At 31.5% G+C, this 14,250-nt stretch overlaps 1 protein-coding gene across 2 annotated transcripts in view; it reads left to right on the forward strand.

The window, feature by feature from the left end:
- Positions 1-14,048, forward strand: part of slc24a4b (solute carrier family 24 member 4b) — a 45,352-nt gene extending 31,304 nt beyond the window's left edge. Inside the window, exons 7-17 of one of the 2 annotated variants that reach the window (XM_051138521.1) lie at positions 1,206-1,280; positions 1,465-1,490; positions 1,586-1,639; positions 1,781-1,929; positions 3,387-3,556; positions 4,447-4,588; positions 5,132-5,298; positions 6,097-6,211; positions 7,216-7,328; positions 7,511-7,576; positions 9,128-14,048. In XM_051138521.1, the coding sequence (XP_050994478.1) occupies positions 1,206-1,280; positions 1,465-1,490; positions 1,586-1,639; positions 1,781-1,929; positions 3,387-3,556; positions 4,447-4,588; positions 5,132-5,298; positions 6,097-6,211; positions 7,216-7,328; positions 7,511-7,576; positions 9,128-9,277 (1,227 nt within the window). In that variant the 3' untranslated portion in view covers positions 9,278-14,048. The remainder of the gene's footprint in view (positions 1-1,205; positions 1,281-1,464; positions 1,491-1,585; positions 1,640-1,780; positions 1,930-3,386; positions 3,557-4,446; positions 4,589-5,131; positions 5,299-6,096; positions 6,212-7,215; positions 7,329-7,510; positions 7,577-9,127) is intronic. The other variant, XM_051138522.1, reaches the window with a different exon arrangement.
- Positions 14,049-14,250: the final 202 nt, after the last annotated feature.

Genomic DNA, 14,250 nt, shown 5'->3' on the forward strand with positions numbered 1-14,250 from the left:
TTAACATTCAACACATCTCTGTGTGTGTGTTTGTCTTTTGTTTTATTTAGCTTAAACTATCTTAAACTAAGCATTGTGGTGTATTGTGGTTTTAGCTCGTTAATTTGGATAGAAGTTCATGTAAATTGCATGTGTAAAAAAATTATTTTAAGAAAAGTTTACTGAAAGGTTCTTTGGGGAACCAAAAAAGGTTCTTTTACACCATCATTGCAATAACAAACAAACAAACAATAAATAAATAAATAAACATATTTGGAATCTTCATTTTTTAGAGAGTAAATGGTTTTCAGGAATTTTATGTTTTATTGTAATTTTTATTAGTTCTTTTAATATTTTTTATTTATCTTTTTTTTTCAAGTCATTTTAGTTCTTAAACTTATTTTATTTCAGTTAGTTACCAAAGCACATTTCTCATTTTTATTGTATTTATTTATTTATTATATTTTATTTTACAGTTTAACATTCAACGTATCTGTGTGTGTGTGTTTTATTTTATTTAGCTTAAACTATCTGAAACTAAGAATTGTGGTGTATTGTGGTTTTGGCTCTTGCATAATAAATTGCTTGTGATTTTCCTAATCCACGTTAATTTGGATAAAAGTGTTTGCTTAATGATTAAAAGTAAATGTAAATTGCATGTGCACAAAAATATATATATATATATATATATTGTAAGAACAGTTTACTGAAAGGTTCTTTGGGGAACCAAAAAAAGGTTCCCCAACAACAACAAAAGAACACTTTTGAAATCTTCATTTTTAAGAGAGTAAATGGTTTTTGAGAACATGTTTCTGAAAGTGCTTTAAAGATGTATTAAAGAATCTAGATTTTTAAGACTAAATATTTAAGAAAGTATGTGCTACATTGAATAATGTATCCCAAAATGCAATGCTTTTCTTGACCTTCCATTTCCAATGTGATTTTGGTTTTGGATATTTTGCGCTTTATAATCATTTTCTTGTTTATGTTTTGATGAAACAAGTTTTTTTACACAGAATACAATTAAAAATGCTTTCATTTTTATTTCTGAGATGATAACTAGAGGCCACTGCCTGAATTATTGATGCACATAATGAGATTTGAAGTTTTTATTGCTTCATACTGTTTCAGATTTTTTGTGTTCTGTAAAACGTAGTCAATATTCAGTGTACAGTGTATCTTCATGTGTTTGTGTATTTAACAGTAGTCTGTGTTGATGTCTGTAGGTGGTCTTACTGACCTGGTGGGCTGTTTTCCGTGACTCTTTCTTCTACATATTGTCTGTAATTGCTCTAATTGTGGTGAGTATCAAATGAAACACATCTCAGGGGTATTTCAAATATTTTACATCCAAATAAGTTTTTGGAATCTCTGCTCTAAAGCATCTGAATGTTTTATTTAGTTGAACTTTTTCTCCATTGAAGTTCTGTTGGAACTAGACTGTAACTGATTATTTTTATGTTTGTTCTTGTCACCTGACGTCAGTTTATCTATGATGAAAAGATTGTGTGGTGAGTCTCTTTTGATTTTCTTCTCTTGTCTGATTTTTGAAAACCTCCATCTGATGTCTGGTTTTGATGGTGTGAATCTCACTTGTGTGTGTCAGGTGGGAGAGTCTGGTGCTGGTGGTTATGTATGCTGTATATATCCTCATCATGAAGTGAGTTTACACAAAAACATGAAGCAGCACAACAGTTTCATCACTGATGATAATAAATGAGCATATTGGAATGGTTTCGGAAGGATCGTGTGACACTGGACTAATGGATTTTTTTTTGTTTCGACTCTTCATCTGTGTTAGATTTAATGCAAGCATGCAGAAGTTTTTCACAAGACGGAGCGACAAGAACGTTGCCAATGGAAACGCGGCGGCCGGCAACGAACTGGAGGACGGTAAAGACAGTTTAGACTGTAACTGGGATGATCTGTCAGTACCGCTATTGGGTACAGGTAAGACTAAACAGACAGGCTTTAAAAATACAGATTTAATACAAGTCATAGTTCATAATTTCATGTCTGTGTCACCCTCAATATAAGTGTGAAGTCACCTTGAAATGCAGCATGTTTAAAAAGTGTGTTTACAATTGTTAAATGCAGTCAGTTATGCTCCAAATATCTGAAAATAAAAGTTATAATCTTTCTATTCATACATACTGTGACTTGAATGGGGTATTCAGTTACTGAATTACATTGTTTAAATGTATTACATGAAATTATTATTATTATTATTATTATATATTTTAAGAAGCTCACAATGACGAAACAAATGTCTTAGTAGAAAGCAGAAATTATTATTATTATTATTTTTAATTTGGCAAAATATCTTTACATAATCTTTAAGTTATTAAAAAAATACATTTAAAAATCAAGTCATAGATACTGTGACTTTAATATAATAATTTTTTAATATAATATTTTTTTCAGTTACTAAATTACAGTATTTTAAAATATTCTAATATAGTTTTTAATTGTTAAAATCCTGTATTTAATCTTTAAGTTGTTAAAAACATGAAAAACATAAAATGCATACATACAGTGACTTGAATAATGTGTTCAGTTAATGAATTTATATATATATATATATACACACATATGCATACATAAAATGCTATATTATAGTATACAGTATAATGAATAAGCAGATTTTTTTTTTTTTTTTTTATTCAGCGTAATCTTATATTGTCAGTTTATTTCATAGCCATTTTTACCAGTAAGATTTTTATTCTTAAAAATATCAATCATTTTTCATTTGAGATTTTTTTCACAAGGTTAGTTCAGGCTATTAAATATTAAGACCTCAATAAAATTTTAACTTATGAAGGCAACATAAAAACAAAGAAGGCATTTCTAAAAGTTTAGTGTGTTTGTTTTAAAAATAGATATGTTGGACATCTTGGTCTTCTTATTTATTGTACATTCTCTAAACAGCATGACTGGTCTTTTGTCCAATTATATTTTGTCTTTGTGAGAGAAACGTCCTCCTGGTTCTGTATTAAAGCAGATCCAGTATGTGCGAAGCTCTTGAGATCTCAGCACTTTTGCTTCTTCCTGCTTCTGTGCGTCTGTGATTGAGAGGTAACGTCATTGCCTCATCCATCACTTCTGTCTCTTTCCTCCCTGCTCTCTTTTCACCAGAATTTGTCTCTTTCCTCATTCCTCATCTGCCTGTTTCTGGCCTCGGTATCTTCACGTTTAACTCTGCCTGCCTGTTTAGTCTTACTAAACCTTTCTGCGTTTACTGCACACTCTTTTTCTGATGCCTCTCTGAAAATGCAGCTAATAATTTGAGGTAGAGGAGTAAATGTTTCATACAAGTGCTAAAACATTAATTTGGAATATCAAGAAAGAAATAAGTCCTCTGTGTGTTTGGTGTGTATTTTATGGATATTTGTTTTGTTTTTCTTAAGTCAAGCCCAGTAAGATTTACAGTCGAGGTTCAGTGGTAATGGTTGATGAAATCATCAACGCCAGTCCTCCAAATTACCGTTTCCCTGAAGCTGGTCTCCGTGTCATGGTCACAAACCACTTCGGACCCAAAACTCGTCTGCGCATGGCCAGCCGTCTCATTATAACAGAGGTATGGCAGACACCTAAGTAGACAGAACAGCAAAAAATAAATAAAAAAAATAAATAGTTTTTTTTTTTTTTTTTTTTGATCCACTTCAAATGTTGACTACTATATATATATATATATATATATATATATATAAGAAAGAAAAAAATTTGGGTCAGTATTTATGTCTTTGAAAAGAGACATTTTTCTCACCAAGACTCTGATAAAACATACAGTAAAAAACAGTAAAATTGTGAAATATGATTACAATTTAAAAGAGATATTTTGTGTTTGAATATATTTTAAAATGTAATTTATTCCTGTGATTTCAAGCTGTATTTTCAGCATCATTACTCCAGTCTTCAGTGTCATATGGTCCTTCAGAAATCATTCTAATATGCTGATTTGCTGCTCAAGATACATTTCTGATTATTGAAAACTGCTTGAAATATTTTTCTAAATTATTTTATTTTTCTGGAACCCGTGATACATTTCAGCATTTATTTATTCTATTTATTTGAAAAATAATTTTTGTAACATTTTAAATGTCTCTACTGTCACTTTTGATTGACTCAGTGTGTCCTTACTGAGTAAAAATATTAATTATTTTTTTTTAAATCTTAATAACCCTGAACTTTTGAACGATTGTTTAAATTTATGTAAATAATTTAATTAGACTGTTAAATATATAGTTTTGATGAAAAATCAAAATGAAAATTAATTTTTCATTCTTTACATTATAATGTTGTGATGCCTAAATTATTACAATTTTTTTTTTTTTTTATTGTTGTTGTTTTATTTTTCACAAAATAGTACAAAAATGGTAATATCAGCCATTTATCATCAACATATCTGTATTAGCCAGACTTTTAATATTGGAGCATTTCTACAAAAGTGGTTTTCGTTGTTTGTAGCGTCAAAGGTTGGTCCAGTCGGCCAATGGCGTTGAGACGGCCGTGGTGGACGGTAAACCTGACATTGAGAATGGAAACGTGCCAGAAGACAAAACCACTGAGGAGAAAGAGAGTGAACTCACCTCACCGTTCAGACTACCAGGTGAGTAAAAGACAGTTACTTTCAAAAGACAATACTTGCACCACATACATTCAGAAAAGAAACAGACGTGATGGAAATGGAAAAAAAAACACCTCAGAAAGAGCATTTAAAGGAGCAGATATGAGCTTTTTAACCCTTTGTGCATAGTTTGGTGTTTCCAGTTAAAGGTGTCGTCGAATGCAAAACTCACTTTTACATGTTGTTTAAACTGAAATGTTAAACTGAAACCACCCTTTAAATTGTTTTTGAGCAGTTATAGCTGCATGAATAAAAATGGTGACTTCAACGCAAGAATGAAAGAGAGGGGCGGGGTGAGCAGTAGCTCATTAACATTTAAAGGGACCTGCACCAAAACGGGTCACTGTGAACAGAGCTGTTGTTGATTCTGTTCACAAGGTAAAAAGGGTGTTGTTTTACACCACCACTGAGAAATTTTAACCGAAGTATGAAAAACTAAATCCTTTCCGGGTCAAAATGACTGGAACAAAACATGAGGTTACAGCACTGCAGTGTTCCTTTAAAATCGTATGTTGTGTGTTTCAGACGGCTGTATGAACAAAACCAAATGGCTGATCTCTTGGCCGTTGTTGTTGATCCTGTACTTCACCATCCCAAACTGTGCCAAGTCTCGCTGGGAGAAATACTTCATGCTGTCATTCATCCTCTCCACCGTCTGGATCGCCGTCTTTTCCTACTTTATGGTGTGGATGGTACGTGCAACTCGTCTAGATTTAGAGTTAGAGTTAATGTTATACTTTATTGTGCTTTACAGGAAATTTGTCTCGGACTCAACTGCAACAACCACACAAAACAACAATAGCAACACTTTTGTTAGTTAAAATACCATCGCAATTACTACTTTAAAATTTTTGATTTTAAAGTTACTATTTATAATCCCAATAGATACAGGTATAAATGAATTCATATAGCGATTACTTCTACATAATGTAACTCTAAGGCTTCCCTGATGGCAGTAAATGATATGTAGAAAATAAAACATGGCTTGAATCACTTACTATTGCTTGCGCATTCTTAAAAACCAATGATTCATGAATAAAACAAATAATGTTGTTTTGTTATTGTTGTACTTTTATTTTTATTTGACTAAGTATTTTCTAAATTAAAACAACAACAACAATGATGATAATTATTATTAATATTCATAATTTTATGTATTAATTTTAATAATTATTTTAGTAATGTAAATATATATATATATCTTTTTTTTTTTACTTTATTTTGGTGAAATGTACTTTTTGTGGCTGCTTTTCCCACTGTTTCATGTATAGTTTTGCATCACTATTAAAAAATGTAGTGTTTTTTTTTTTTTTTTTTTTTTTTTTTCGCTTTTTGTTTTGCATTCCTTATGTTGCTTATTACTTTTTTGCATTTTTTCCAAAATTTTGCATCGGTTTATGTGAGCTCGGCATTGCTTGTTCTGTCAGTCTCGTCCTTCCTGTTTTTTTCTGTCTTGTTTGTATTAACCTCCTGCTCCTGTTGTCTTGTAGGTGACGATTATCGGGTACACGCTCGGCATTCCCGATGTCATCATGGGCATCACGTTTCTGGCCGCGGGCACGAGCGTTCCGGACTGTATCGCCAGCCTGATCGTGGCTCGTCAAGGTAGATTGATCGTGTCGTTCTGATCAATAAAACTGCGGCGGGTTGAATTTAACATGAAATACAGACTGTTTTACCCTCACGTATCTGATCAAAGCGCTGCAACTCAGATAATGTGATTTCCTGTTCCTGTGTCAAAATCAATCACTTTACCTCAGACATGGACTGAATCTCAATTCTGATCTTTTTTTTTGTTATTTGTATATTTATTTATTTATTTGACTCTATCTTGTTTTTGATCCAGGGATTTTCTAGCAGAAAATTTTTATTTTATTTTATTTTATTTTATTTTATTATTATGTTGTTGTTTTTTTTACTAAATATTTTGTAATTTTATAAATTGAAACAATAATAATGGTGATTATTTTTCTAAATATTATTTTATAAATAATAATAATTATTATTATTTATTGCATTTATTAATTTTAATAATTATTTTAATATAAATCTTTTTATTTTATTTTATTTCTTTGATAAAATAATGTTTTGTTGTTATTATTATTTTTTAATTTCCTAATTGTTGTTATTATTATTAATATAATATTACTTATTAATTTTAATAATTATTTTATAGGTTAAAATATATACATTTTTTATTTTATTTTGATAGAATATTTTTTGTGGCTACTTTTTCTGCTGCTTAATTGATAATTTCGCACCAAATTTTGCTACATTTATTTTGCAATAATTTAGCAAAAATATAGGGTTTTTTGTTTCTTTTATCAACATGTTTTCACCACTTTCCTTATTGTTTTGCTTTCTGTATGTTGCATATTACTTTTTTGCTTTTTTCACCACTTATTAATGTATTTAAAAAGTTAGTTTTTCCATTAAGTTATTATTTTTTTTATTTTACTCTTATGCAAATTAAGGTGCAACCAGTTTACATTATCATGTCAAGCCACATCACGCATAACTGCATCGTTTCAGGAGAAACGTAAGCTCTGAATGTGCATGAATGAGTCTGCATTGCTTGTTCAGTCTGAGAGCGTCTCTCGTTTCTGCAGGTCTGGGAGACATGGCCGTGTCCAACACCATCGGCAGTAACGTCTTTGACATTCTGGTGGGGCTCGGCGTTCCCTGGGCGCTGCAGACCATGGCAGTCAGTTATGGATCAGTTGTAAGCGCATCCAGAAGCTTGTTCTGTTTGAACAGAGATCAAGTGTGCTCTTCTTTGCTCCTTTCAAAGCAGGAGCTTCTGTTGTGCCCTAGTCTGAAACACGGCGTCTCTGTTTAGTGTAATGGTTTAATGGCACAGTGGCATTGTGGGAGCTGATGAGGCTGTTTCCTTTCTCCGTACAGGTGATGATAAACAGTCGGGGACTTGTTTACTCCGTGGTGCTGCTGCTGGGCTCTGTCGCGCTCACCGTGAGTAAATCAGCAGATCCTCCTGAGACGATTTATGACTCAATCAGGCTCAGATGCAAGCTGTAAACTTTTTCAGTCAATTCTGCAGAAAAGATAAAAAAAAACTGTTAACTTTTGAGTGACAGGTTTGCTAATTTGAAGGAAATCTACAAGCGCAGGTGTCATTTGTGTCTGTTCATAGTTAAACTTTATTGTGCGCTTTCAAACTTTACAACTTTGCAGATCATTTGCATTCACATACAGCTACTTTACACACTGCATGAAAGGAAATATTCGAAATAGCACAATTTAAATAATTTCCCTGTTAATTCTGGTATTACAGTTACGATCGTTAAAAAATGACAAACATCTGGACAATTAAATCAAAGAATAATAATACAAAAATCAAGTGATAAAAACAGATAAATTGAACCTATATTATTATATATTATAAATGTTATAAAATAAGTTATTTCTAATGTTTATTACAAAGTGATTGTATTTCAGTAATTTCCTGAATATACTGCCATAATCAAATTGTTGATTTTTAATAAATTAATGAAACAATCAAATTATTAAAATCTAAATTGAAGCTGTAATATTCAGTTTAGCATCTTAAAATATAGAAATGACAATAAATAATAAAAAAAATATATATCTAATGTCACGCACTGATTGCAATTGATTAAACAGAATATTGTATTTTCTTTTCTTTTGTTGCTGAATATATTTTGATAATCAAATTATTGATTATTTTAGTATAAATTACATAAAAGATCAGTTGAAACTATAATATTATAACTATTATAAAATAAGTTTTTGTATTTTCATTTTTTTTTTTTATTTGCTGATTATATTTAGATTTTTTTTTAAATAAATCTAGTAATAAAAAATAATGTAATAAAACAAATTTAAATTATAAAATTTAGTTTAGTACTTGATAATATGGTAGTGCTAATAAAATTTAATTTAAAAGTTAATTAAAAAAGTTAATTTTCAATGTTATGAAGTAATTGCCAGTGGTTTTTAGTTTATGAATGTTTTGATAATCAATTCATTGATTTTATATATATATATATATAGATTATATATTGCTGAATATTTTCATAATCAAATGTATTCTTTTTTGAAAAAAAAAAAAAAAAACAAATTGAAGCAGTAATATTACGTTTTGCACTTGATAATATAGAAGTTATTTTTAACATTGTTATGAAGTGATTGCCATTTTTACTTTTTATTTGCTCAAAACGTTTTGATTTTGATGAAGTCGAATTAAAAATCAATTAATAAGGAATGAAATTAAACTATTCCGTTTGGATCTTGATAATATAGAAATGGCAGTAAAATTAAAGTTATTTCTAATGTTGTTGTAAAGTGACTGACAATTGTTTATACTGAATGTTTTTATTACCAGAATGTTTTAATAATCAAATTATTTTATATATGTATCTCTGTCTAGACATTGGTAGCCTGATTCAATTAATGTTTCAGTTTCTTGGATGAGTATTGTATTGCACAAATTGACTCACGTCTGTAAGTGGTTAAAGTATTTTTCCATATTTTCACCTGCAGATTCTTGGGATTCATCTGAACAGGTGGAAGCTGGACTTTAAGCTGGGCGTCTATGTGCTGGTGCTGTACGCCGTCTTCCTCTGCTTCTCCATCATGATCGAATACAACGTCTTCACTTTTGTCAACCTGCCCATGTGTCAGGAAGACTAGAATCACACGGGCCACTCTGTATCCCAGAATGCACCATCCTGATGTCACAACCTCCGTTCTTGCACTCCAGAACCATCATCACCTCAAACTGGACAAATGTTAGTCTTCATGTGGACTAACGCTATCTAACGCTCCTCTCGTTCGACTCATCTCACTGTGGATGGATGGACAAACGCATACGATCTTCCACTTGAGCTCATTTTCCAGACCTCCGATTCCAAATTTTAACCCAGAAAGAGGAACTTCTCCTTGGCAGCTCTTCTCTTCCAGTTGAGATCTTTAATATCTCAAAATGCAAGGCAAATACGGAGCGTAAGGACGCCTGGATAAGCATTCGTCCTTTTCTACATGCCTGTTTTTCTTTTCTACACTGATCTGTTTGTTTTCTTTGTTGAAAGATGTCTTTTTCTAACCGCTCAATCTCTTCATGAAGTCTTTATCGTTCGCACAACTGTGAATTCTTTTACAGCACATTGCTTTTTTAGCTTAGAAAGAAGCTAAATACTCAGAAATGCAAGAGAAATGAACATTTTCTGTTATTATTGTGTCCTAATCAGCTACGATCGTTCATGCAAATCCGTGCAAATCTCATTGGTCTAAAAAATCTGCATATTAAACAACATCAGTGTTGCAGCTGGCTGTGATTTTTTTCGCAGAATTGACTTTTTCATTGCAGACGGACTAATTACTTGTTATTTAAAGCATGTCGTGCCTGATTAGGACAGATGCATGGTAAAATGATTTCTTAATCAGTATTTTTGGTCTTGTTTTATTAGTAGGAATATCTAAATATTCCTTAAACAAGATACATTTACTTCAAAATATTAAAGCACTGAGATATTTAGAGTTTGCAAAGATTATATCTTTAAGTATTTTGTTGTATTTATGCTTAAAAAATTCTAAAGAATATGCAGAAATGCAAGAAGAGCGAAAGTCTTGCATGCTATCCATTTTATTCTTAAGAGTTTAAAAAAAAAATCAATTTTGCCAATGAAATTCAAATTCAGAAAGTTTAAGATATTAAAACTTTGAGTTATTAGAAGTTTTCAAAGTCTGAATCTTTAATTAAGTTGATTTTTCTTATTTTCTTACATCATTGGTAAATTATTTTAAGCGTAAACCTGACTCAGTTTACGCTGAAAAAAGGAGGAAAAAAAATACAAGAGAAATTAAAGTATTGCACATCATCTATTATTATTATTGCATTGTTACAAAAAAAAAAAAAAAACAACAACAATGAATTTTTGCCAATAAAGTAAGTTTAAAATGAATTAAAATACGTGAGGATGTTAAGAGTTATAAAATAATTGCATGTACTGTAAAAAGATAAAAAGAAAGATGATAAGAAATCTTTTAAATCACTGTAAGAAAAGTCAACTTAATTCAAATTTTGTTTTAATGATATTTAGATATTTAGAAAAACAGACAAAAATACTGATAATGAATAATTTTATTTTGCTGACAAATTGTGAATTTGTATATGTTTTATTCACAAAAAGCAATGTTCTTGTTTTATGATTTTAGGAGGTTTTGCCGTAGCCTCTTTGAGGGCTCTGTGAATATAAACTTGCCTATGAAGAGATTTAATAATCATATTTATTTCTAGATGAGCATCTGCAATGTGGTTTCTGGTGGTTTTGGACTGGTCTTATGCTCTTGAGAGGCACACGAAGTAAAATGTAGAAATTAGCACTTTAAAGCAAGCGAGCGGTTCGGTCTAATTCAGAAGTGCTTCCCTCTGTCAGACGTGTGTGTTTGTGTGTAGATGTTTTTGTGCGTGTATTTGTGCGTATCAGGGGAAGATCTGCAGACAGGCCCTCATCTAACCAATCCATGCACTGCAAAAAATAATGTTTTTCCTCTGTATTTTGTCTTGTTTTTCAGTACAGACCATTTTTGAGAAGCTGAATAAGTCATGATATTAAGGCTTGTTTTTTGAAAAAAGTTATCAGATATCTTTCATTTGGTTTAGAAAAAACCCTTAATACAAAAAAAACAAAAAACAAAAAAAAAACAAATTATTTTTCTGACCCCGTTGGCAGATATTTTGTTCTTTTATGTACAGTAAATCTCACTACATTTTGGGAGGCTTGGGAAGCCAAATGAATGTTTTCTGGGGGGAAAAAGGTCAAAATGAAGTTTTTATTTAGAAAATTAATTTAATTCACGAGGAGAAATTATTATTATTCTGACCCAACCGGCAGATTTTTCTTTTCTTGTTTTAAGCAAAAATAAAAATCATTTTAATAATTTTTGAAGATTTAAAAAAAAATATTAGGTCTTTTCTGAAAAAAAAAAAAAAAAAAAAAAAATCAATATTAACATTTTTTTTCTTATTTTAAACTTAAACTCACCTTTTTTCACAAAACAAGTCATTGTATCGTGTGATTTTAATTCTCAAGTCTGAAAAGTTGAAACCAAGTGAAAACAAGACTTGAGAATCAAAATGACTTAAGATATTGTCTTGTTTGAAATTAGTATCTATATATTTTCTTGTTTCAAGCTTAAACTGACTTTTGCTAAAAAAAATTCACAAAACAAGCTGTAATATCTCGTCATTTTGATTCTCTAAATAAAACAGTTTTTCAGAAAACAAGATTTAAGATGCAAAATGACTTAAGATATTAAGAAAACAGGATTTATGATGCCATTGGCAGACATTTCCTTGTTTTAAGCAAAACCTCAGTTTATTTTGAAACATTTTTCAGAAAACAATACTTAAAAACAAGTCTCTAAAGTAAATATATCTTGATTTAATGATGTATTTTTACAACAGGACAAAAACACAGAGGAAGCTCATTATTCTTTTGCAATGTGAGCACAGCCACCATCAGCACACGCCTGCGACTGCAGTGCATTATGGGACGTTCCGCCGAGGTGATCTCCGGACAGTCGTCTCCATGGCAACCCTGGCCCTTGCCCGTTTCCGACCCGGCAGCTACAGAACCAAACCACGGCGGAGACGTTTTCCCATCACGTGGATCGAAACGTGACTCAAACATTGTGGAAATCAACTGTTTTTGTGCCGGAAGAATGGGGTTTATGCAATATGAGCACTGCTGTTTCTGTGCAAAACATCTGGACGTCATTTTTTATGAATGTTGGAGGTGAAATAGCAATAGGATGTGTAGTAGTGGACACTATGCAGGGAGGCCGTGGCTGTGCTCTCCAGGGCACTAACAGGGCATTAACTTCCTCCTCACAGGGCGCTTCCAGACTCAAACACAGACTTACGAGCCGCCTTGAACTTCTGAGTGGAAGATGAGCTTCAGTGAGAAGCGATGGAGACTATGAAGGTGTTTATTTTTGGTTTTCAGCACGTCTTGCGCATCTTCCGATCTCAACTTCTTTTAAAGATAGTTCCTCTGGACTTTTCGTACAGACGCTTCATGTATATGCATTTCTGTCTGATACAGGAACATTTAGAATACAAAACCAAGCATAGATGAATATTCTCTAGTGCCATTTTGTAATTAAAAATGGGGGTAAATCTTACAAAAACATGTCCATGGTATGTTTCACCCCAAATCAAAAGCTGACGTTATATTTTGCACATGAAGTCTGTTCATTGGGACACTGATTTCATGAAAATTGAGCACATTTTCCCCTTAATGAATGTTTGGATGTTTAAAAAAAAAAAAAAAGCAATTCTAACATTTTCCCGCCAGGGATTTTAAATCTTACAATTTTGACTTGTTTCCTCAGAATTCTGAGTTTAAATTTCTTTCCCGCCATTCCGAGTTTAAATCTGGCAATTCTCATTTATTTGTTTTTGTTTTTTTAAGAACTGTTTGAAAAAAAGTCAGAATTGTTAGATTTAAACTCAGAATAAGTGAGAAAAAGTTGTAATTGTGATATAAACCTGTAGTGGAAACAAACTTCAATGGTAATTCCCTTAAAAATAAAATGTATTTTGCATTTATAGGAAATGTGTTTAACTGTCATGAAAATGATGTTTCGGTGATGTTCTGGTTCTAAATAACAGACTTCATTTTCTTTATGCAAAATCTAACATCTTTATTTACTTTATTTAATTTTGGGGTGAATTTTGACCTGGACATTTTCTAGACAGCTTTTGAAGATTTACCCTGCAAATGCACATGTTGATAATGCAGACTTTTACAGCTGTTGGAAGTCATTTGTTCTTTAGATAAAGATTATTTGTACATACGTTTGAGATGCTTTAATCATGACTGATTTACCATCAGTTGAGCTGGTGGGCTCTTCATTTAACACTTGATTTGAGGTTTTTTGTTGTATATTAACGCACACTTTCTCTCTGTCTAACGACACAATGATCACATATCTGGTTATGAAGTCACTTTTTTATTAAGTATAATTCAGATGGCATAATTGTTGTACCTCTACATGTACATATTGTGGATTGTATGGGAACTTACAAAATAAGTGCACACACACAAACACATTCAATACGTGTATGAACTGCGACCCCATGCACTGTGAGCTCAACGTGATGTGGGATTCATGTCAACAAGAAGAATAATAAATGTATGATGATCAAAATATAAATATATCTATATTTCATGTAAAGTTAGTTACTATGACCCATAACTGAATACATCTGTAACACGTATATGAATGTATTGTCATGCTTAATGGACATATCCAACCAATGCATTTTACTGTAAAGCAATAACATGAGAAAAAAAAGATGCATAAATATATATGTGAAAGAATGATTACTGTACATTTGTCATATGAATCTTTGAGAAAGGAATGTTTAAAATCACAAATTAAACAATGCCATTTATACCTGTTTCATAGTTTTTGTGGCCTGTGCCGTGTTTTAAATGAGCCGATGGATCCTTTGCAGTGAATGGGTGCCGTCAGAATGAGAGTCCAAACAGCTAATAAAACCCCCACAATAATCAACAACACTCCATCCATCGATTAACGTCTGGAGAAGCCAAAAGATGTGTTTGTTAGTAACAGATCCATCAGTAAGATGTTTT

Source organism: Labeo rohita, chromosome 20, assembly GCF_022985175.1.
Source record: "Labeo rohita strain BAU-BD-2019 chromosome 20, IGBB_LRoh.1.0, whole genome shotgun sequence".
In the NCBI taxonomy this organism is placed as follows: domain Eukaryota; kingdom Metazoa; phylum Chordata; class Actinopteri; order Cypriniformes; family Cyprinidae; genus Labeo; species Labeo rohita.